We start from the raw sequence: 23,798 nt of genomic DNA, 5'->3' as shown, positions 1-23,798 counted from the left end.
CGCGTGTCACTGACGTGACGTGTCACACATAACATGACTCATTAGTCTGTATAAATTCTCATTGTAAGGGGAGTTTGCACAAAATAGCATTAGTGATTTAGAGCTTTGGTCCTACACACTAAAGTCAAAACCCTAATCCCCTTCTCCGCCGCCCAAGACTCACTTTTCCTTTCTGCCTTCTCCAGCTCCCTTACTCTTCTCTTTTCTTCTCAACATTAACGAAGTCAACCAAACTTTTCACTTTTCAGATTTATCTCTCTTCAGGCAAGCTTCTTTTCTTTCTCTCCCTTTTTCTTTCTATTTTTTAGGGTTTTGATTGCTTTGTACTTGGACAGATTCTAATTTCTGGAATTCTTAATACAAGTAAATTATTCAAGTTCTTGTTTCATTTTTCAATTTCTGGCCTGTCAACTTCTAACATCTCCATCTATCTACTTTTTAGGTCTTTCTAGAAGAGTAGTATTGTTCTCATCCTCTCCACACTCCACTTGAGAACTTGGGAGCTCCATTAATTTGCAGTTTCAGATTGCGTCCTAGCAAGGTACTAAAAGAGATAACTCTATCTTTCAATCCGTTTCTATACTATCAGTATGTTGATTTGTTGAATACTAGTTTAGATCTTTCTTGTTTTCATCCAACATATATAAGATTCGGAAGTATACATGATGCACAAAAAATTCTTGGAATTAATATAATTACTTAAGATTTTTGATGAATATCAAAATTTGTGAGATCTGCTTAATAAACTCGTATTTCAACATAGCCTTAACTAAACTCCAATGAAAGTTCTATGTGAACAGAACTATTATTCACAACGACATCTCATAATATTTTAATGTATTGTATGGGGAAACGAGTTGTATAGCCAGGATTGTCAGGGTACATATTTTTTCAATTAAGTAATATATTATAATTTAGTTGTAAAATATCATCCACTTGTCTTTGGAAGTGTATATAAGTTAGTTCATTCATGGCCTTGAGCCCCGATTATTGTTGTCTTTCGTTGAGCTATTGAGGCCTTTCTTTCTAAATATTGTTTACAAAGCTGAAGATAGCAGGCCACACTCCAAAAAGAGGTAAGTTTTTTAACCCACTTCTTCAATTTTAAATCTAGGTAGTTTCATCTGAAAATATGTAGGTTTATAATAAATTAAATTTACTTTACATGATATAAATTACCTTGCTGTATTTATCACAAAAATGGATACTAATGATCAAGTGACGGTTGACATTCCACCACAGATGGATGACTTATATGAAATTGAGAATGAGCTTGTGACATCTCTTCAATAACATAATGTTATGATTTGAAATATCATCTTATAAACTGTACTTTTACATTATACATATAATCACATAATAAGTATAACAAAATGTTGTGGAATCAAATAGTGATGGATACATGGACTGCATCACAAAATCAGTCATCTCATGAAGAAATAGCTGAGAGCAGGGCATCTCCTCAAGATGAAGTTTGTACGTTCTGATATTATGTTATAGATTGCTTATAATTTTATTCTATACTTTTAAAGATGCGTTTTTTTTTTTAATGTCCTTTTATTTTAAAATTTTTAAAAGTTCTTCATAATCATGTAACATTAAAAATAATATCTTTTAACTTTTTTCCTCAAATTCGTTAGATTGCATGTTGGAAATCAAATTATATAATTTAAAACAAAAAGGGTTTGAATTATATAATTTAAAAAAAAAATTTAAAATCTAATAAAATTAAGAAAAAAAAACTGAAAAAATAAATAGAAGTAGAAAAAGGGTTTCAATAATTGTTTATGATAGCAACAACTTGAGAAATATTATATTTAATAAGAATTTGGAAATATGTTTTGCTAAAGAAAAAAATGAAAAAGAAGTTTTAACAATTTGTATTTTGAGTATAAAAATTGTAAACACAAAAGGAGAATAAAATTTTGGCACAATATAAAAACATTTTGAAAATCAAAGTGGGGTCAATCGCCCCTCTTATCCCTTGATAGCCCCGCCTTAACAATCAACGCCCTCACTATATATATATATATATATATATGCCGTTTATTCTTAAGAAGTAATAGTGCGAAATATGGTTTTCTAATAAATTAAATTATTATCTTCTTCATCTTTGTGCTGCTTGAGTTGCTGTCATGTTATTTAATTATATCTTTTTACTTTCCTAAATTGCATTGTAATCAATAGTTTAACATTTTATACATACATATCGTATATTCACTTATATTTTTAATAAGTATTTAATTTGTTAATATTAAAAATATTTAAAACTAAAACATTATAATATCTATTTGTCAAAAATATGTAGTCTTATAAATTAAGTTCAGCTTACGTCTAATTATGTAAATACATAAAGTTGCTTACATGGTTTACAACAAAATGTCTACTAATGAAGTGAGGATTTACAATGCACAAGGAAACGAGTTACATGAAAAAAAAGGATGGGATGAATCATAAATAAAAAAGGTCTAGTTAAGTATTAAAAGGTTTAAAGTTAGCATTAAATTTAATTGATAGGTTTAAAATTAATTTAATTTATAAATTTTATTTCTAGCTTCTCTCAACTCCTATTTCAAATGTTAGCAATGGGTTTATTGAAATAATCTGCATATATAGAGATATCAATTTAATTAAGTAGAAACTTATTGACTTTGTATAAATATTATTTACTCTATCAATTTACCACGAAACCAGTTTGAAGGCATTAAATTTTTTTCTTGCTGTAAAACTTGTTCTTGTTTGTGCTTTACAAGATTATTCAAGGAAATATGAAGCCTGTAATACATTGTTCAGAGCTGCGTTGGTCAATGATTGGAACACAGCTTATAGGGATGTTTATAAGGAGGATCCATTGAAATATTCAAACTATTTCAGTGCTACGAAAAGAAGACCAAACGGGAACACCCTTCTCCATGTAGCAACTGAGGCAAACTCAATTTTATTTGTCAAGGAGCTAGTAAATTATATGACGAAAAATCAATTAACTATTAAAAATCGTGATGGCAACACGGCTTTTTTCGTTGCTGCATCAAAGGGAAGGGTGGAAATTGCCATGGCGATGTTTGAGAAGAATAAAGAGTTAGCAAATATACGTGGAAATGGAAATATGGAGATGCTACCAATTCACGCAGCGGCTCGGTGGGGCAATAACGAGATGGTCGAGTTCCTTTACAGAATCCAAAAACCATTGGAAGAAATTGATGAAAACAGATTATTTCTAAATGTGATGAATAGAGTTTCTTTGCTTGGTAAGCATGCACTATTTTTGCTGATAATTTAATTGCATATTTACTTTATTATCTTGATTTTAATTATCAACATAATATTTTATTTTTCTTATACTTGTTTTTAAATTGTATGATGCACTCTGACATTAAAACATTTGTATGAATTAGTTGCTTATATGTAAACCTGTCATTTTTTCACCTTTACAGATAATCTAATGATAAAAGAAGACTTGGAAGAATTGCACATACTTACACGGAGGAATGACTGGAACACAGCTTTTCGGGATATTTTTAAGGAAAATCCAATTGAAAATTCGAAATATTTGACTGCTAGGATATCAGTGAAAGAGGAAACTGCTCTTCATGTTGCAATTGCGAAACAATCCTTTACATTTGCTGAAGAGCTAATAAAATATATGAAGAGAAAAGATTTAGCTATTAAAAATAGTGATGGCAACACTGCTTTTTCTCTTGTTGTTGCTTCCGACAATGTGGGATTAGCTAAGCAAATGTTTGAGAAGAACGATGAGTTGCCATATATCCATGGAGCTAACCAGATGTTACCTGTTCTAGTAGCAGCGCAGCAGGGCCATAAACGGATGGTAGAGTTCCTAAAGTTTAGTCTTGTGGTATTAATTCATGGATCCGTCCAAGAAATGGATTGCAACAAATCATCTGGTAAGTAAGATCTATTCTTGATCATCTTAATCTTGATGTTAATTATCAACAAAATATTTTACTTTTTTTATACTTTTTACTCAATTAATATAATATATGATAACGAAACCAGAAACTCGATTTTGGGAGGGCTAATTTTTTTTTTTAGCATACATAAAAAAAAAAAAAATGATCAATCTTGATCTTCTATAAAACAAAATTACATTATTAAATAAACAAAATAATTGTTTATTTAATATAGTAAATAATATTTCTTTTTGAAAAAGAGAAGAATTGTAGATAAGGTATTACATGATAATTATAATTATTTATTCATTTAACTATTCTCATTTGGAAATTAATGTTCTTTACACTATTTAGATAAATTAATTTTAACAAATATGTTTCAATATATAAGTTAATTTTTAAATTAAAATATTACATGCATGTATAAAATATTTTTCAACTTTTTTAATTCAAACTTTTACTTTATAGTAATTTTGAATCTTAAATAATCAAGTGTTTCTAAAATTTAAAAGATACCATATATATATATCGAATAAGATTCATTACAAAAGTTTGACTAATGAAATAAAGTGGATACAGCAATTGCATCAAAAAATGGGTCATCTGAAGAAATAGTTGAGAATGTGGCATTTCACCCTCTTACAAACCGAGCAGGTATGTTCTCTTGGATTTCTTTTTTTTTTTTATTTATATTTTTTAAAGATGTATTCTTTTGAGTATAAGTATCATCTCCTTTTATTACTGGGCATTAAAATAGGAGATCATAGTTGACAATGTGAAACAATAAATATTTTACAATATATGTAATTTAAACTTTTATAACTAACTTATTCTTAATTTTAAATCATAAAAGTTTTGTTAGAAATTAAAAGGTTTAAAGTTTGCATTAAATTTAATTGATAGTTTTATTAATTTAATTTGGATCACAATGACTGGTACTAATAACTTATGTGCCAGCTCAAGGGCTAGGCAACTAAGTTTTATAGTAGAATTGTGACTTCTCATTCTCTTTTATGAAGAGTAATGGAAAGAAAAAAATTACTTTTTATTCTTTTTAGATTGTTCTTCATAGTATTCTTTCAGCACTATAGTCATTCTCTAACGCAAATGTTAAAAATTTCAGGATGTTCATACATATACATATTAGTATCAAAGTCTAAAAATATTTTATATATAATAAACTAATTTATATTTATTTTGCTACCGTTTTAATCAAAATTTTATAGGATATTTTATAATAAAATACTATTATATTTTATAAAGTTACACATAAAATTTTGATGAATTTATATATATATAAAATCAAGCATAAGAAGGCCTAAATTAAAAAATTTAGTATAGTAGTATGAGAGCAGAGGCTGAGTTCTTCATTTTATAAAAGCTAATTGAAAATCATTTTTATAAATTTTATTTCTACTTCCTCTCAACTCCTTTTTCTATAAAAGGTTATATTTGGTATTAACAAAAGTATCTAAAGTTAAAATGAAAATTTCAAATGTTTACAACGGGTTTACTGAATAAATGTGCATATATTAATTACTCTTTTTATAAAAAATACAAATATTAATTACTCTGTCAATTTACATCAAAATCAATTTGAATGAATTTTTTTTTTTTTTTTATATAAAACCTTTTCTTATTCTCTTTTACAGGTGATCCTTGGATTATGGAAATTCACAGAGAATTGGCATATGCTGCAAAGTACAATGATTGGAACATAGCTTATAGAGAGATATTTAAGGGAGATCCATTAAAAAATTCAAAATATTTAACTGCTAAGATATCAGAGGATGGGAACACCGCTCTCCACCTTGCGACTAAGAACAACTGCATTGAGTTTGTCAAAGAACTAATAAAGTATATGCTGATAGAAGATTTGACTATTAGAAATGATGATGGGGATACTGCTTTTTTACTTGCTGCTGGAAACGGAAGGATGGAAATTGTCAACATGATGTTTGAGAAGAATAGATGGTTGTCAAGTATACATGGATATTCGGATGATTTACCGATTCACCGAGCAGCCAAGTTGGGCCATAAAGAGATGGTAGAGTTCCTTTATTTTGGAACCGGACATTACTTAAATGACAAGGATCACATCAAATTGGTTAACAATCTAATAAGAAGTGGTTTATATGGTAAGCATGCACAATTCCTTATATTTGGACAAATTAATTTTAACTGACTTTTGCTACGTAGGTTATAAACTAGGGATGGAGTTATGAAAACCTTCAAATGTTTTTTTTTTAATCCTATCATAAGCCCTTACAATTATTTTTCATTTCAGTATAAAACAAAAAAGAACGGACTAATTGTATATATTTAATCTATTTAATTATTATTGTATCGATTTAATTATGTGACTCTTTGAATTGAATTTATTTTAGGGTTGAATCTGCTAAGTTATCAATTTGATTGTTGTGTAACCAGGTTTAGCGCTGAATTATCTGTACAGAAATCCAGAATTAGCCAACTGTCGTGAGGAATCCAATGGGGAGACAGCATTGTGTACCTTGGCTCGAACACCTAAATTTGCCAATCAAAAGCAGCAGGGAAACAAAGGTTAGTCTCTCTACTCTTTAAACCTTAAAGCATGTCTTGATTAGTCATATTACTCAATGTCTTGGGTTTTACATTCTATAGTTTCATGCCAATTTGACAATATGATTATTATTTTATTCAGTTAAATGATTCTTCAACATCAACTGTTGCACTTTCTTATTTTACATTCTTAATTTTTTTAAAATCATTTTATACATAATGAATCACTTAATAATTTGCCCTTTTTTCACTTTCATTCTTTCTAATCTTTGCAAGATATGTCTTTCTTCAAATTAAAAGATATGTGAAGCCTCAATTTGTCTGTAAACTAATTAAATTATGTTGGCTCACCAAACTTGCAGGTTCAGATAACGATAAGGTCTACCATGGCCGTCACGAAAAGTTGCTCCCAGAAGCACTTGAATTAGTCAAATGGCTTTGGCAACAAATTAGTCATTTGGATGAAGATAAGATTTCTGGAATTATTGACTACCCTTGGCCAGTAATATTTACTGCTGTCGAAGAAGGAAACATTGATTTTCTAACCATTTTTGTTTGTAAATATCCTAATTTGATATTGAAAGTTGACCAAAACAATTATAGCATATTTCACATTGCTGTTTTGAATCGACAAAAGGAAATCTTCAAACTCATTGACCATGTCGATCCAATGGTTAAGAAATTAATACTTGAGATCAAAGATGTTGAAGAAAACAATATCTTGCATTTGGCTGGAATGATGTCACCACTAGAACAGGTCACTAATGTATCAGGAGTAGCTCTCCCGTTGCAGCAAGCCTTGTTTTGGTTTAAGGTAAATATTTGCAGAGTTTTTTGTTTTTTTTGTTTTTTTTTTTGGTATATAGAAAACAAATTTGTTTCCTGAATAAGATTTTTATAACAATAAATGTAGGAAGTGAGTCAGATTGTGGATCCAAATCATGCAAAAGCTAAAAATATAAATGGGAAAACTCCTAGAGATATATTTTATGAGAAGATCACGGCTTTAAAGGATGAAGGGGAAATGTGGATAAAGGACACTGCGAATCCATGCATGATTGTAGCAACATTTATTACGACCGTGGGTTTGTCTGCACCTTTTACAGTGCCAGGCGTTATCAAAGATGAGACGGGGATTCCTAACTTCATTCAGAAACTTTCCTTTAGAATTTTTGTCATATCTGATGCAATATCGCTAGTATCAGCATTTTGCTCTATGCTAACGTTCTTATCCATTCTCGCTGCACGATATGCAGTTGAAGATCTCCTTTATGTGTTGCCCAGAAAGTTGGTTGTTGGACTCTCAACACTTTTCTTGTCAATAGCAGCAATGATGGTGGTATTTTTTTCATCTATTTTCATTGTCTTTGAAGATGGAGGGATTTGGATTCCTATTCTTGTTAGCATGATTGCTTCCTTGCCTGTCATTTTGTTCACCAACCAAAAGTGGCGACTCCTTTATGATGTAGTGCGTTCCACCTTTAAAATAGGTTTTCTTTCCAAGACAAGTGAACTCTTCACTTTCTGATGAAGAGAAATCATGGGACCTTAAAAATTGAAAGTACTCAGCATGCTGGAACTTTCTTGAGGAATGCTAGTACTTTCTGTATTATAGGTTCTTTTATTATTATAGAGAATGCTGGTGCTCTCTATATTATATATTCTGTAATTATTGAAGAGAATGCTGGCGGTACCCTCTATATTGTTGAGAATGCTAGTATANGAAGATGGAGGGATTTGGATTCCTATTCATGTTAGCATGATTGCTTCCTTGCCTGTCATTTTGTTCACCAACCAAAAGTGGCGACTCCTTTATGATGTAGTGCGTTCCACCTTTAAAATAGGTTTTCTTTCCAAGACAAGTGAACTCTTCACTTTCTGATGAAGAGAAATCATGGAACCTTAAAAATTGGAAGTACTCAGCATGCTGGAACTTTCTTGAGGAATGCTAGTACTTTCTGTATTATAGGTTCTTTTATTATTATAGAGAATGCTGGTGCTCTCTATATTATATATTCTGTAATTATTGAAGAGAATGCTGGCGGTACCCTCTATATTGTTGAGAATGCTAGTATAGATTCCTTTATTATTGCTTGTACTTTCCATTTAAATTTTGTAGAGAACGCTGTTATAGAAATAGTTTATATCTATCAATTTATGCTTTTTTTAATGGGTAAGACGGTCATATATATATATATAGATTTGTCGATTCTGAAAAAGATCTGTAAGGCGTTTAAGTCTTGACTTTTGAGTGCCTGCGTGGTAAGTTACTGTAATATATATCTCTTGCTCATCTTTTAGTTTTGGGTCTGCTTGAGCACTGACTGTCTATATTCTGAAGTCTCAACAACATCCATGCTTATTTACTTCACTCTGAAGATCAGCAGAGAATAGTTTGCATGCTTATTAATTTTTATTGGTTTAGTTTATTTGTATTCAGATTTCAGGCTATCCTTCTGAGCTGAGAATAACAACTAAAGGTAATTAATATACTCTGAAGTCTGAAACATTCAATTGCAGAATCCATCATCTCTTTTGGTTTCTTTTTTGGGCTGTTGTTTAGCTATCTCAATTGCTACAATGTCTTGATGCATCGTAATGTCATCTATCCCATTTTTTAATCAAAGTTCTAGCAAATGCATTTTATATTAAAAAATAAAACACAAAAGATGTTACGGAATTACATCAGCTTTTTCTCTGTTTCTACCAATTGAAAGGGGTGATGTTGAACAATCGATCTACTTACTTCATCAAGATCCGGAAAGGGCCTTTCTATTCAAACATGTTTTCTGGGGATCAAATATGTTGTAAATTCTGCCAATCTTTTGGGGAGGATGATACAAGCATAGCTATATGTTTTGATGTTGATAACAATAGTACTGGCAGACCTATTTTCGTACGTCACGGATTATTTTTTGGTTTTGCCATATCAGATGCATTGGCACTATTATGCTCTGTCACTACAATGTTAATGTTAATGTTCCTCTCCGTATGGTAGAGTTCCTAAAGTTTGTCTGTGGTATTAATTCAGGGGATCCGCCAAGAAATGGATTGCAACAATCATCTGTGTAGTAAGATCTATTCTTGATCATCTTAATCTTGATGTTAATTATCAACCAAATATATATACTTTTTACTCAATAATATAATATATGATAACGAAACCAGAAACTCGATTTGGGAGGGCTAATTTTTTTTTTAGCATACATTAAAAAAAAAAAAATGATCAATTTGATCTTCTATAAACAAAACATTATAAATAAACAAAATATGTTTATTTAATATAGTAAATAATATTCTTTTTGAAAAGAGAGAATTGTAGATAATATTACATGATAATTATTTTATTTTTCATTTAACTATTCTCATTTGGAAATTAATGTTCTTTACTATTTAGATAATTAATTTAACAAATATGTTTCATACATAAGTTTTTTTTAAATTAAATATTACATGCATGTAAAAATATTTTTCACACTTTTTAATTCAAACTTTTACTTTATATTAATTTTGTATCTTAAATAATCATGTTCTAAAATTTAAAAGATATAATCATATATATATATCAATAATTCATTACAAAAAAGTTTGACTAATGAAATAAAGGATACAGCAATTGCATCAAAAAATGGGTCATCTGAAGAAATAGTTGAGAATGTGGCATTTCACCTTTACAAAAGAGCTATGTTCTCTTGGATTTTTTTTTTTTATTTATATTTTTTAAAGATGATTCTTTTGAGTATAAGTATCATCTCCTTTTATTACTGGGCATTAAAATAGGAGATCATAGTTGACAATGTGAAACAATAATATTTACAATATATGTAATTAAACTTTTAAACTAACTTATTCTTAATTTAATATAATAAGTTTGTGTAGAAATTAAAGTTTAAAGTTGCATTAAATTTAATTGATAGTTTTATTAATTTAATTTGATCACAATGACTGGTACTAATAACTTATGTGCCAGCTCAAGGGCTAGGCAACTAATTTGTTTATAGAGAATTGTGACTTCTCATTCTCTTTTATGAAGAGTAATGAAAAAAAAAATTACTTTTATTCTTTTTAGATTGTTCTTCATATTATCTTTCAGCACTATAGTCATTCTCTAACGCAAATGTTAAAATTTCAGGATGTTCATACATACATATTATTAGTATCAAAGTCTAAAAATATTTTTATATATAAAAACTAATTAATTTTTTTCTACCTGTTAAATCAAAATTTTATAGGATATTTTTAATAAAATACTAATATTTTATAAAGTTACACATAAAATTTTGATGAATTTATATTATATAAATCAAGCATAAGAAGGCCAAATTAAAATATATATATGTAATAGTAGAGAGGCAGAGGCTGAGTTCTTCATTTTAAAAAAGCTAATTGAAAATCATTTTTATAATTTTATTTCTACTTCTCTCAACTCCTTTTTCTATAAAAGGTTATATTTGGTATTAACAAAATTATCTAAAGTTAAAATGAAAATTTCAAATGTTTACAACGGGTTTACTGAATAAAGTGCATAATTAATTACTCTTTTTATAAATATTATTACTCTGTAATTTACATCAAATCAATTTGAATGAATTGAATTTTTTTTTTTTTATATAAAACCTTTTCTTATTCTCTTTTACAGGTGATCCTTGGATTATGGAAATTCACAGAGAATTGGCATATGCTGCAAAGTACAATGATTGGAACATAGCTTATAGAGAGATATTTAAGGGAGATCCATTAAAAAATTCAAAAATTTACTGCTGATGGGGAACACCGCTCTCCACCTTGCGACTAAGACACACTGCATTGAGTTTGTCAAAGAACTAATAAAGTATATGCTGATAGAAGATTTGACTATTAGAAATGATGATGGGATACTGCTTTTTTACTTGCTTGGAAACGGAAGGATGGAAATTGTCAATGGATGTTTGAGAAGAATGATGGTGTCATATACATGATATTCGGATGTTTTACGGATTCACCGAGCAGCCAAGTGGGCCATAAAGAGATGGTAGAGTTCCTTTATTTTGGAACCGGACATTACTTAAATGACAAGGATCACATCAAATTGGTTAACATCTAATAAGAAGTGGTTTTATGGTAAGCATGCACATTCCTTATATTGGGACAAATTAATTTTAACTGACTTTTGCTACGTAGTTTATAAACTAGGGATGGAGTTATGAAACCTTCAAATTTTTTTTTTTAATCCTATCATAAGCCCTTACATTTTTTTTCATTTCAGTATAAACAAAAAAGAACGACTAATTAATTTTATTATTTAATCTATTTAATTATATTGTATCGATTTAATTATGTGACTCTTTGAATTGAATTTATTTTAGGGTTGATATCTGCTAAGTTATCAATTTGATTGTTGTGTAACCAGTTATGGCTGAATTATCTGTACAGAACACAAATTAGCCAACTGTCTGAGGAATCCAATGGGGAGACAGCATTTGTACCTTGCTCGAACACCTAAATTTGCCAATCAAAAGCAGCGGGAAACAAAGGTTAGTCTCTCTACTCTTAAACCTTAAAGCATGTCTTGATTAGTCATATTCTCAATTCTTGGTTTTTACATTCTATAGTTTCATGCCAATTTGACATATTATTATTTTTATTCAGTTAAATGATTCTTCAACATCAACTGTTGCCACTTTCTTATTTTACATTCTTAATTTTTTTAAAATCATTTTATACATAATGAATCACTTAATAATTTGCCCTTTTTTCACTTTCATTCTTTCTAATCTTTGCAAGATATGTCTTTCTCCATTAAAGATATTGAATGTAAAACTTACGTTTACATGAGTAATGTCAATACTCGTGATTTTCATCATTTTAAAGTTGATGTCCACGTTCTTTGTCAGTTTTCAAAACGCTTCAGTTTTTAAACTTTTGGATTTATCAGCCATTAAGCCTATTAAAAGCTTGATGGAAGCTTGGTTATGAATAATTATTTTGGTCCCAAGCTCAAGAACACGAAGAATCACCGAAAAATACACCTCAAATAATGTCTGAGAGCTTAAAAGATCCAAAATACTGCTCGGAAGTTTGGTTCAATGCTAGAGGTAATTCTTGATTCCTGGTTTATAGTTAAGATATATATTATTTGTATTTCTGTTTAGATTACAGATGAAATGTCTTACAGTTGTATCAGAGCCACATAATCCCTCTGCTTGATGTTTGCAAAAGTTTTTTTTTGTAAGCTCTCTGTTCATGGTCCATTTGAATTTTTTTTATAAAAATCAAGTTTGTCTTTTTAGTGTTTTTTAATGAAAATAAATGTTATAAATCATTTAGGAAATTGGATTTCCTATCTGTCTGGGCTTTAAACAATTATTTGTGAGTTTAATAGTGGATTCACCCGGGTTTGGCTATTGGGTCGTTTTCGGGTACGGGTATGGTTTAAATCCGATCAAAGTGAAGAACGACTATGATGACATGTAATTTTCTTCAGTTTTGAAAACGACATGTCGTTTACTTTCAATTAAAAAAAAAAAATTAAGATCTGGCGTTTTGGGACTGAACCGGATCTCGTGTAAAGAGGTTTGCTACAGAGCTAACAAGGCAAACTTAACGTTCTTATCATCTGATTGGTAAAATAAAATTATACTATTTCTAATTCTGCTCTTTTTAATTATGCCTATTTTATTAATTTTGGTTTAATTATATGCATTTTTTGGATAAGTTAAATTGTGCAGAATCCTAAATTAATTATGCTCATATTTATCTTCATGAATTGATATATCTTTCTACTTGCAGTTTTTGACTGAGTATATATGGTAAAGGCATAATATTAATGTATACATAAACTATTATAGTTTCATTATGCAATATTTTTATGCTTATGAGAATATTTTGTGCATAATAGAACATATTAGTATTTGATTATGTAATTCGTAATTAAGCTAGTCTTTAGAGATTTATGTCTAGTGATCCATCATAGTTTTAATTATAGAGAATAGCCACAGCCTTTTAATTAAATAAAATTAATATTATGATTAATTAGGATACACATATATAGACATTTAGTTGAATAATTATACTATATATATAAATTTTTTCCCACATGAATTTTTATTATATTTATATTATTAATTAGGATAAAATATCAAGTTCTTCTAATTACCCACAGGAATTATGAATTTAGTAAATAATTTGATAGTTTTTATCATAAGTTTAATCATAAGGAATAAATGAATCGCTTGGAATTAGAATTTAGCCCAGGCAATTTTTATGTCTTAGATTCAATTTTTTAAGTATGATTTACATTGGTAAAGTATGATATTTGTTTAGGCCTCAGTTTAACATAAGCATGTACTCTATATTTATGCAGTCGTACAACCTGCAATTTCTCTGATATTCATTTGATATCCCTAACTTAAGGGAGATAACTATAGAGGTCTAGAAGGAGAGAGTTCTTCTTAATTTGGGGTGGATGGACATAGACTATGCTATTAGGAAGACGACACCACCAACACTCACTGATATAGTACTGCAGCAGACATCACGCTTTAGAACAATGGGAGCGATCTAATCGTCCTCAGCGTGATGTTCATTAAGACTAGAATCTCTGCTAGTATGCCTGGTTCTGTTTCCAGCATGAAAAGGTCAAAGACTGTGCTAAAAGCATTGAGCTCAATTGTCACTTCAGACAAGGCCACTAGCAAGCACCCTGATAATGAAGCTCTCATCCCTAAGGCTCACCGATGTGAAGGTGTGCGCGAGCACATCATGCAAAAGAGGGAGATTGTGCTCAATTGAAGATCTTGAGGTTGAAATGTCAGATTCCTTCGGTGCACTACATCTTGAACCACCCTTCCGCATCATATGGACCCTTCAAAATCTCACTACACACACATAAGGATAATGGTCAATTAATGAAATTATGACCATGTGTTCAAGAGGAAGGGAGACTGATGATGGAACATGGAGAAAGTGCAATGCTTGCAACGCATGGAAAGGGAAAATATCCCTAATAAGAAAGGGAAAGTAAAATGCCCCCCCAAAGTGGTATCAAGAAAGATTTCCACGTGTTTTTCTGTAAAAGAAGGGACACATGAAGAAGGCATCGCCAATTCAGAAATGACTTGCGGACAAAGGTAATCCAACTCATTGTTTGGGTTATGAATCTAATAGTTAAATGTCAATATTAACACTGGTGGATTGATTCTGGATTCAACAATCCACATTTCAAATCCTTGCAGGGTTTGCAAAACTAGGAACGCAGTGGGAAGTGAGTAAAGCCTTATCGGAACAAGATGGCTCGGCGCATGTGGAAGTCTGTAGGAACTTGCTATTAATTTAAGTAGTGCTTTGTTTATTGTTAGAAACAGACCTTTTATGTTCCAAGTTTTTCTAGAAACTTGATTTCAGTTTCAAGGCTTGTACCTTTGGATATTCCTTTAATTTTCAGATTCATCTTTCAACTTATTTTATAAATCTGATTGTGTTGGGAATGGTACTTGTCTGATGGTCTTGTACTGCATTAATTTACAAAACAATGCCACTTATGATTCAATGCATGTTCACATTGGCACTAAAAGATGTGTTATTTAATGAGGACTCCTCTAAATTATGGCACCGGATTAGGACATATCTCCATAGATAGAATTAAAAGATTAGTAAATGAAGGAGTACTAATACTCTGGATTTTTACTGATTTAAGACTTGTGGACTGCATAAAGGGAAGCAGACCAACGTCAAAGAAGGTGCCAATAGAAGTTCGGACAGATTAGGATCATACATACTGATATGTGTAGTCCAGACATGGACCACATGGTGCAGAAATACTTTCTCTTTATAGATGATTACTCCGATATATTTATCTCTCATGCTTCATAACAAGTACGAAGCATTAGATCCTTAAATCTTTAAGGCTGAAGTAGAGAAACCAGTGGTAAGCAAATTAAGATCGTAAGATGATAGGAGGTGGAGAATATTTATGGTAGATACACAGAGGATGGACAAGCACCTGACCATTTGCAAAGTTTCTTCAAGAATCAGGGATTGTTGCCCATATACCATGCCTGGTTCACCAGACCAGATGGTGTAGCAGAAAGAAGAAACCGAACATTGTTGGACCTGGTGCGGAGTAGCTTAGCAGCTCAATCTTCCTAATCCTTGTGGGCTGAAGCAACTTAAGATGACAGTAATATTGAACCGAGTTCCAACCAAGGCTGTTCCTAAAACACCATTGAATTATGGAAAGGTTGGAAAACCGAGTTTGCGATATATGCGCGTTTGGGATGCCCGTCTGATGTTGAATTTATAATCCAAAGAGAAGAGCGGACCCAGGACATTACTGGGTATTTCATTGGATATGCTAAAAGGTTAAAGGTTACGGTTTTATTGTCCATCTCACAGCACTAGGATTGTGTAATGCAAGAATGCAAAGTTTTTGAAAATGACTTGATCAGTGGGAGCGATCAAACAGGAACATAGTTTTGAGAATGATCATTCAGAATCTCAACCTTCCACCTCAAGTGATAAATGGTCATTGTTTAAGCACCCCTCAAGTACAAACTGGTGTTGAACACCAATCATTGAAGTTCCACAAGATGCTGACAACATTCCAGTAGATCAGATAGTTCAAGATTGCCAAGAACTTTTGAACAACAAGTTGAATCAACATACTTCTCGGTGAATATGGATGGTCAACATTAAGAAGATCTACTAGACCAAGGGAGATCAGCAATTCTAGTGATTATGTTATGTATCTGCAAGAATCTGGACTATAACATTGGAGCCGAAAATGATCCGAGTTCTTTTCACAAGCCATGTTGCAAGAATCAGAATTATGGTACAATGCCATGAAGGAAGAGATGAATTCTATAAGAGTAACGAGTCTGGGATCTTGTTAAGTGCCTAATGGTGTAAAAGTCAATGGATGTAAATGGTCTTTAAGACAAAGAGGACTTATTGGGCAAAATTGAGGATACAAGGCAAGACTCGTTACTAAGGGATTCACTCAGAAAGAAGAAATCGATTACACGAGACTTTCTCTCTATATCTAAAAAGATTCTTTGTGGATTTGGCATTAGTAGCCCATTTTGACTTAGAGTTGCAACAAATAGATGTGAAAACGGCATTCTCAATGGAGACCTAGAGGAGAAGGTTTATATGAACAACCTGAAGGATTTTCCTCTTTGATGGTGAGCACTTGGTTTGTAAGCTCAAGAAATCTATATACGGTCTAAAACAGATCCCGCCAATGTATTTTAAATTCCATGGGGTAATACTTCATCGGTTTTGTGAAAACCCCTGGATCAATGTATATACCAGAAGTTAGTGGGGAGTAAGATATGCTTTCTTATTTATATGTAGATGATATTTTGCTTGCAACCAATGATAAGGGTTTGCTGCATGAGGTAAAACAATTCCTCTCTAAGAATTTGATATGAAGGATATGGTGATGCATCTTATGTCATTGGCATTAAGATCCATAGAGACAGATTCGAGGTATTTTGGGTCTGTACTCAAGAAACCTATATCAATAAGGTTTTAGAGAGATTTCAAATGAAAGATTGTTCACCAAGTGTGGCTCCTATTGTGAAGGGCGATAAGTTCAATTTGAACCAATGCCCAAAGACCGATTTTGAAGGGAACAAATGAAGAACATTCCATATGCTTCTGCTGTCGGAAGCCTGATGTATGCTCAGGTAGTACAAGGCCTGACATTGCATTTATGTTGGAAGTGTTGGGACGATATCAAAGTAACGTTTAGACCATTGGAGAGTGCTAAAGAAGTGATGAGGTACCTTCAAGAACCAAAAACTACATGCTTATGTATAGACGGACGTACAATCTGGAAGTATCGGTTATCAGATTCAGACCGTTGTGGCTGTGTTGATTCACGCAAATCAACATAGGAGTTTTTTCATAATGGCAGGTGGAACTGTATCTTGGAGAAGTGTAAAGCAGTCCTTGACTGCTACTTCCATATGGAAGCTGAGTTCGTTCTGTTTGAGGTACTTCACATGGTGTATGGTTAAAGAGTTTCATAGCTGACTTAAAATTATGGATTCCATTCTAAACCATTGAGAATATACTGCGATAATTCAGTGCTGTCTTTATGCTAAGAACAATAAAAGTGGAAGTCGAAGTAAACACATTGACATTAAGTACTTAGCCATAAGAGAACGTATTAAAAAAAGAAAGTGGTCATTCGCACATAAGTACTGAATTGATGATCGCTGATCCTTTGACCAAGGTGCCACCATTGAAATTCAAAGATCATGTAGAAGAAATGGACTTCATTCCAATATGTAGTTGTATATATAATGTTTGAATAAAACTCTTATTTACTGTGATGTTTTCTATTCATGTGCACCTTAATTTCATTGAAAATTCATCTGTAGGACCAAGAAAAACATAGGTTTATTCATTAGTAAGGTGTCATATATAAGTAAACTTGAGAACTCAAATGCATTGTAATACATGGAAGATAATACTCTTTATTTTGAGGACTTGTCGCATGATTCGTGTATTGTTTCTTAATGAATAATGGTTAAAAATGTGGTCAAGTGGGAGAATGTAAAACTTACGTTACATGAGTAACGTAAATAACGTGATTTTCATCAGTTTTAAAGTTGATGGTCCACGTTCTTGTTCAGTTTTCAAACGCTTCAGTTTTCAAACGTTGGGATTATGGCAGCCATTAAAAGCTTGATGGAAGCTTGGTTTAGAATATATTATTTTGGTCCCTAAGCTCAAGAACACGAATATACAGAAAAATACACCATCAATAGAGTGCTATGAGGCTTAGAAGATCTAAAATACTGGCTCGTAAGTTGGTTCATGGCTGGAGAGTTTCTTGATTCCTGGTTATAGTTTAAGAATATTATATCTTTGTATTTCTGTTTAGATATCGATGAAATGTCTACAGTGAAGCCTCAATTTGTTTGTAAACTAATTAAATTATGTTGGTCACCAAACTTGCAGGTTCAGATAACGATAAGGTCTACCATGGCCGTCACGAAAAGTTGCTCCCAGAAGCACTTGAATATCAAAGGCTTTGGCAACAAATTAGTCATTTGATGGAGATAAGAGTTCAGGAAATTTATTGACTACCTTACCTAATATCAACTCATATACTTTCCAAAATCATTCCAAACATGTTAAATTCATAAGAAAAATATTAGGAAGTGATTTTCATGAATAAATTCATAAATTCTTTAATTGTCTCAATATACCTCAATTTAATCACAAATGGGGTATTTTTATCACCAAAATAGAGTCACTTTCATGACTCTAACATTATCGTGTGTAATGCTTTTAAGTCTCAAGGGCCCGAGAGTTGAATGATATCATGGGTTGGGTTGAGATCGAGAGATGAAACTTGATTTGTCTTAGGTAATAAAACCATAGATTGAGCGAATGCTAGAGATAGATTACCGCAATCTGTGAGGCTCCGGTAGATTCCATAGAACTTAACGATCTTTTAGCACCTAAATCCAATTTAGAGATATCTTGGGTTATTGCTTTAAGGTTAATTTGCTAATTGCTCGAGAGAGAGTTAGTGGAATATTAGGATATTTGGCCTTTAGAATGTGCTCAATTAGGTTAGCAATAATTGTCAATGCATAGGATTAAATTGGTGTAAAATCTATGCTCTAGGTTTAGTCATATTGATCTTTACATCAAAGCTTTAACAAATTCTGCATTTATTTAGTTTTTAGTTTGTTACGTTGTCATTTACATCAAAGCTTTAACAAATTCTACATTTATTTAGTTTTTAGTTTGTTACATTGTCATTAAAGCTTTTCTTAAAATTATGTTTCATCAAACAGCAATAAGATATACTAGTTTGGTACTTAGTAAGTAGTTTTTTTGGGATTCGACACTCGTTTACTCGAGCTTTATTACTTGCACACTCGAGCTTTATTACTTGCACGATTTCGTACACTTGCGAAAAGGTTTACAACAAAATGTCTACTAATGAAGTGAGGATTTACCTTGCACAAGAAAACGAGTTACATGAAAAAAAAAGGATGGGATGAATCATAAATAAAAAAGTCTAGTTAAATATTAAAAGGTTTAAAGTTAGCATTAAATTTAATTGATAGGTTTAAAATTAATTTAATTTATAAATTTTATTTCTAGTTTCTCTCAACTCCTATTTCAAATGTTAGCAATGGGTTTATTGAAATAATCTGCATATATAGAGAATACCAATTTAATTAAGTAGAAACTTATTGACTTTGTATAAATATTATTTACTCTTATCAATTTACCTCGAAACCAGTTTGAAGGCATTAAATTTTTTTCTTGCTGTAAAACTTGTTCTTGTTTGTCCTTGACAAGATTATTCAAGGAAATATGAAGACTGTAATATATTGTTCAGAGCTGCATTGGTCAATGATTGGAACAAAGCTTATAGGGAAGTATTTAAGGAAGATCCATTGAAATATTCAAACTATTTCAGTGCTACGAAAAGAAGACTAAACGGGAATACCCTTCTCCATGTAGCAACTGAGGCAAACTCAATTTTGTTTGTCAAGGAGCTAATAAATTATATGACGAAAAATCAATTAACTATTAAAAATCGTGATGGCAACACGGCTTTATATGTTGCTGCATCAAAGGGAAGGGTGGAAATTGCCATGCAATGTTTGAGAAGAATAAAGAGTTAGCAAATATACGTGGAAATGGAAATATGGAGTTGTTACCAATTCACGCAGCAGTTCGGTGGGGGCAACAACGAGATGGTGGAGTTCCTTTACAGAATCCAAAAACCCTTTGAAGAAATTGATGAAAACAGATTATTTCTAAATGTAATGAATAGAGTTTCTTTGCTTGGTAAGCATGCACTATTTCTACTGATATTTTAATTGCATATTTACTTTATTATCTTGATTTTAATTATCAACATAATATTTTATTTTTCTTATACTTTTTTTCAAATTGTATGATGCATTTTGACAATAAAGCATTTGTATGAATTAGTTGCTTATATGTAAACCTGTCTTTATTTCACCTTTACAGATAATCTAATGATAAAAGAAGACTTGGAAGAATTGCACATACTTACACGGAGGAATGACTGGAACACAACTTTTCGGGATATTTTTAAGGAAGACCCAATTGAAAATTCGAAATATTTGATTGCTAGGATATCAATGAAAGAGGAGACTGCTCTTCCTGTTGCAATTGCGAAACAATCCTTTACATTTGCTGAAGAGCTAATAAAATATATGAAGAGAAAAGATTTAGCTATTAAAAATAGTGATGGCAACACTGCTTTTTCTCTTGTTGTTGCTTCCGACAATGTGGGATTAGCTAAGGAAATGTTTGAGAAGAACGATGAGTTGCCATATATCCATGGAGCTAACCAGATGTTACCTGTTCTAGTAGCAGCGCAGCAGGGCCATAAACGGATGGTANATTACTAATATTTGAAGCCGCAAAAAAGAGAACTTATTAATGAATATCCTGGTTTAACACTAAAACTTGACCATGATTTCTACAGCATATTTCATTATGCTGTTGGACATCGTCATGAGTAAATCTTCATAGCTACATTTCTAGATAAGGAAGGCAACAACAAAATATCACATCTGTTCAAGTGCCAATTGACAACAAAAGAGTTCTTATTCTTATTCAAAAGTATCATTTGCCATATCTTTGATATCCTTCTTAATCTCAATTATGATCTTGTTATAACCACTCATAGAAAGAATCAACCAAATAACAACAGATCAAGAACAAGAATCACAATAAACACACACAAGAACAACCAGATTTACCGTGGTTCACTTGCTCTATATTTGAGCAAGCTACGTCCACGTTGAACTCGGGAATCACATGAGCTCGCTGCACTAAATCACTGTCAAGATTACAGATTACACACAGCAACATAAATCCCTCAAAACCCCTTCTTCAACCCGTAACTCACCCTGGAGATTACACCCTTCGAATCCCTATATACAGCGTATACAATACACCCAGAATGACCTAACCCAGTCACTCAATCAACAAGTTACAAGATTCACTCAACCCAAATAGAAAACACTAAAGACTCAAATGGTGTTTAACTAAGAAGAGAGAGATTTGCAAAAATGGATGAATGCGTAAACTGCCTAATAACTCTGCTTTTATATGGTTGACATTAGGGTTAAATTCCAGCCGTTAGATATTCTTTTCATCAACGCTCAGGATTGTTTCTTCAGTTTGAATCAAAACGACGTCATTCCATTTAAGTGCAAATACGACAGCGTTTCAAGCCATCATCCAACAATCTCCACCTTGATGGGTTGAAAAACAGCCCCTATGCTAGTGCAGCTTGCCTTTAGTGAGTCTTTCATAGTTCTCTTGTTACTGTTGCTTACTGAATGGACAGTAGGTTCAAGCAATGCTTGAACTTAGTAATTGTAACAATCTTCATACCCATGTCTACTGGATTGTGCTCAGTAGGAACCTTATTGAGTGCTATCTCCTCCCTAATGATCAGATCTCTCACAAAGTGATAGCAAACATCTATGTGTTTGGTTCGCTCATGGTACACTGGATTCTTACTAAGATGTATTGCACTTTGACTGTTTGAAAAAATGGTTGGCCTCAGTTCAGACAGGTTTGCTTCACTCAGGATCCCTTTGAGCCACATTGCCTCTTTAAATACATCAGCTACAGCCACATATTCAGCTTCGGTTGTTGACAGTGCAACTATAGGCTGTAATTGGGACTTCCAGCTAATGCAGTTGCCCTCAAGGTCAAGTAATATGCAGTGGTTGACTTCCTAGTGTCCCTGTCACCTGCAAAATCAGAGTCTACAAAACCATCCAGCTCAAGTGAGGCATATCTTTTACAGTATTCCAATCCCACATTTAAAGATCCACTAACATATTGGAGTACCCACTTCAGGGCTGTCCAATGTTCCATACCAGGATTGGACATGAATCTACTCAGCAATGATATCACAAATGCTAAGTCAGGCCTAGTGCTAATCAAAGCATACATCAAGGATCTAATCACATTAGCATAGGGTATGGTCTCCATTCTAATCAACTCAGCATCAGTATTAAGGCATTGAGCCTTGCTTAATGTGAAGTGGTTTGTTAAAGGTATTGAGACAGTTTTGGACCCTGACATTCCAAATTTTTCTACTAACTTATTCATATATGAACACTGGTGAATTTTTAGTTTGCATTTACTTTTGTTTCTATCAATTTGCATGCCTAAAATCTTCCTAGCATCCCCTAGGTCTTTCATTTCAAATTCTGCATCCAGTTTATTCTTTAACTCACAGATCAGAGGCTTTGATTTGCTTATTAGTAACATATCATCTACATATAGTAGTAAGTACATAGGTATTTCATCTAAAACAGCAAAGTAGAAACTACTGTCATACTTACTCGTAGTGAATCCTATACTTACTATAAAGTTGTCAAACCTCTTATACCATTGCCTAGGGGATTGCTTTAAACCATATAAGGATTTCAACAGTAGGCAGACATGGTTGGGGGCCCTTTTATCTATGAAACCTAAGGGTTGGCTCATGTAGATCTCTTCCTCAAGATCTCCATGTAGAAATGCAGTTGTGACATCTAATTGTTCAAGCTCTAGATCCTGGTAAGTTACTATGGACAGCATAAGCCTTATGGTTTTGTACTTAAATACTGGGGAAAAGACTTCATTGAAGTCTATTCCCTCTCTTTGTGTAAAACCCTTGGCTACAAGTCTAGCCTTATACCTGAGGGGATCCTTATCAGTGATACCTTTCTTTAGTTTGAACAGCCACTTGCATTGTACAAGTTTCTGATCCTTAGGCTTTGGTACAAGCTTCCAAGTTCTGTTCACCTCCAAGGATTTCATTTCGGCTTCCATTACAGCCTTGCATTGGTCCCTTTCTTTTGTCTACATGGCTTCCTCATAAGTTTCTGGTTCCGTTCTTTATACTTCAGTACCTGCAAGGAGGGCAGTGTAATTAGATCAGCATAGGAATATCTCATGGGTGCCCTTACCTGTCTTCTGGTTTTGTCTCTTGCAAGCTAGTAGTCTTGCAAGTGTTCAGGTTGAATCTCAGTGTCATCTGCTGTTTCTATCTCATCCTCATGTTCTGGATTAGTTTGTCTAGTTTTTCCTCCATGTTCAGTAACAGCTTCAGTTTCTTGGCTAGTTTGAGTTTGGACAGGAAGCTCCACCTTAATTAGTGTAACTTCAGGTTGGGTGAAGGGATCATCTGTACTTGACATGGGATCAGTTTTGGTTCTAGTTTCCTTACAAGGAAATACTCCCTCATTGAATATCACATCTCTGCTCACAATGATTCTAACCCCTGGAGTATCTCTATCCTAGAGTCTATAACCTTTGGTCCCTTCTTGATACCTCAGGAATATGCCC

The 23,798-nt window shown here is 32.3% G+C and overlaps 2 protein-coding genes across 6 annotated transcripts; both read left to right on the top strand.

The window, feature by feature from the left end:
* Positions 1 to 346: 346 nt before the first annotated feature.
* LOC116140570 (ankyrin-1-like) lies at positions 347 to 8,508 on the top strand. 5 transcript variants are annotated; one of them, XM_031426183.1, is made up of 10 exons: positions 349 to 363; positions 443 to 1,476; positions 2,754 to 3,248; positions 3,435 to 3,905; positions 4,482 to 4,565; positions 5,564 to 6,049; positions 6,342 to 6,473; positions 6,815 to 7,266; positions 7,366 to 7,851; positions 8,206 to 8,508. In XM_031426183.1, the coding sequence occupies exons 2-10, from the start codon at positions 1,374 to 1,376 to the stop codon at positions 8,332 to 8,334; spliced, it is 2,838 nt and encodes a 945-aa protein (XP_031282043.1). In that variant the 5' UTR covers positions 349 to 363; positions 443 to 1,373; the 3' UTR covers positions 8,335 to 8,508. The 5 variants fall into 5 exon arrangements, with proteins under 5 accessions (XP_031282048.1, XP_031282043.1, XP_031282046.1 ...); XM_031426188.1 differs by lacking the exon at positions 8,206 to 8,508 and having other exon boundaries at positions 347 to 363; positions 7,344 to 7,547; XM_031426186.1 differs by lacking the exons at positions 349 to 363; positions 8,206 to 8,508 and having other exon boundaries at positions 443 to 541; positions 1,393 to 1,476; positions 7,366 to 8,150.
* A 5,501-nt stretch (positions 8,509 to 14,009) lies between these two features.
* On the top strand, positions 14,010 to 20,851 carry LOC116140607. The gene is made up of 2 exons (XM_031426218.1): positions 14,010 to 14,175; positions 20,445 to 20,851. The coding sequence occupies exons 1-2, from the start codon at positions 14,010 to 14,012 to the stop codon at positions 20,849 to 20,851; spliced, it is 573 nt and encodes a 190-aa protein (XP_031282078.1).
* The last annotated feature ends 2,947 nt before the right edge of the window (positions 20,852 to 23,798 follow it).

This window comes from Pistacia vera, unplaced genomic scaffold, assembly GCF_008641045.1.
Source record: "Pistacia vera cultivar Batoury unplaced genomic scaffold, PisVer_v2 Contig374, whole genome shotgun sequence".
Taxonomy (NCBI): domain Eukaryota; kingdom Viridiplantae; phylum Streptophyta; class Magnoliopsida; order Sapindales; family Anacardiaceae; genus Pistacia; species Pistacia vera.
This window is presented reverse-complemented; position numbering and strand designations above follow the sequence as displayed.

What these genes read in the sequence shown, in the direction of transcription:
- LOC116140570 (XM_031426183.1), top strand. Translation starts at nt 1,374, where the DNA reads ATGTTGTGGAATCAAATAGTGATGGATACATGGACTGCATCACAAAAT. An exon ending in GAATAGAGTTTCTTTGCTTG is followed by an intron (nt 3,249 to 3,434) that starts GTAAGCATGCAC and finishes TCACCTTTACAG; the next exon opens with ATAATCTAATGATAAAAGAA. An exon ending in GGATTGCAACAAATCATCTG is followed by an intron (nt 3,906 to 4,481) that starts GTAAGTAAGATC and finishes AATGAAATAAAG; the next exon opens with TGGATACAGCAATTGCATCA.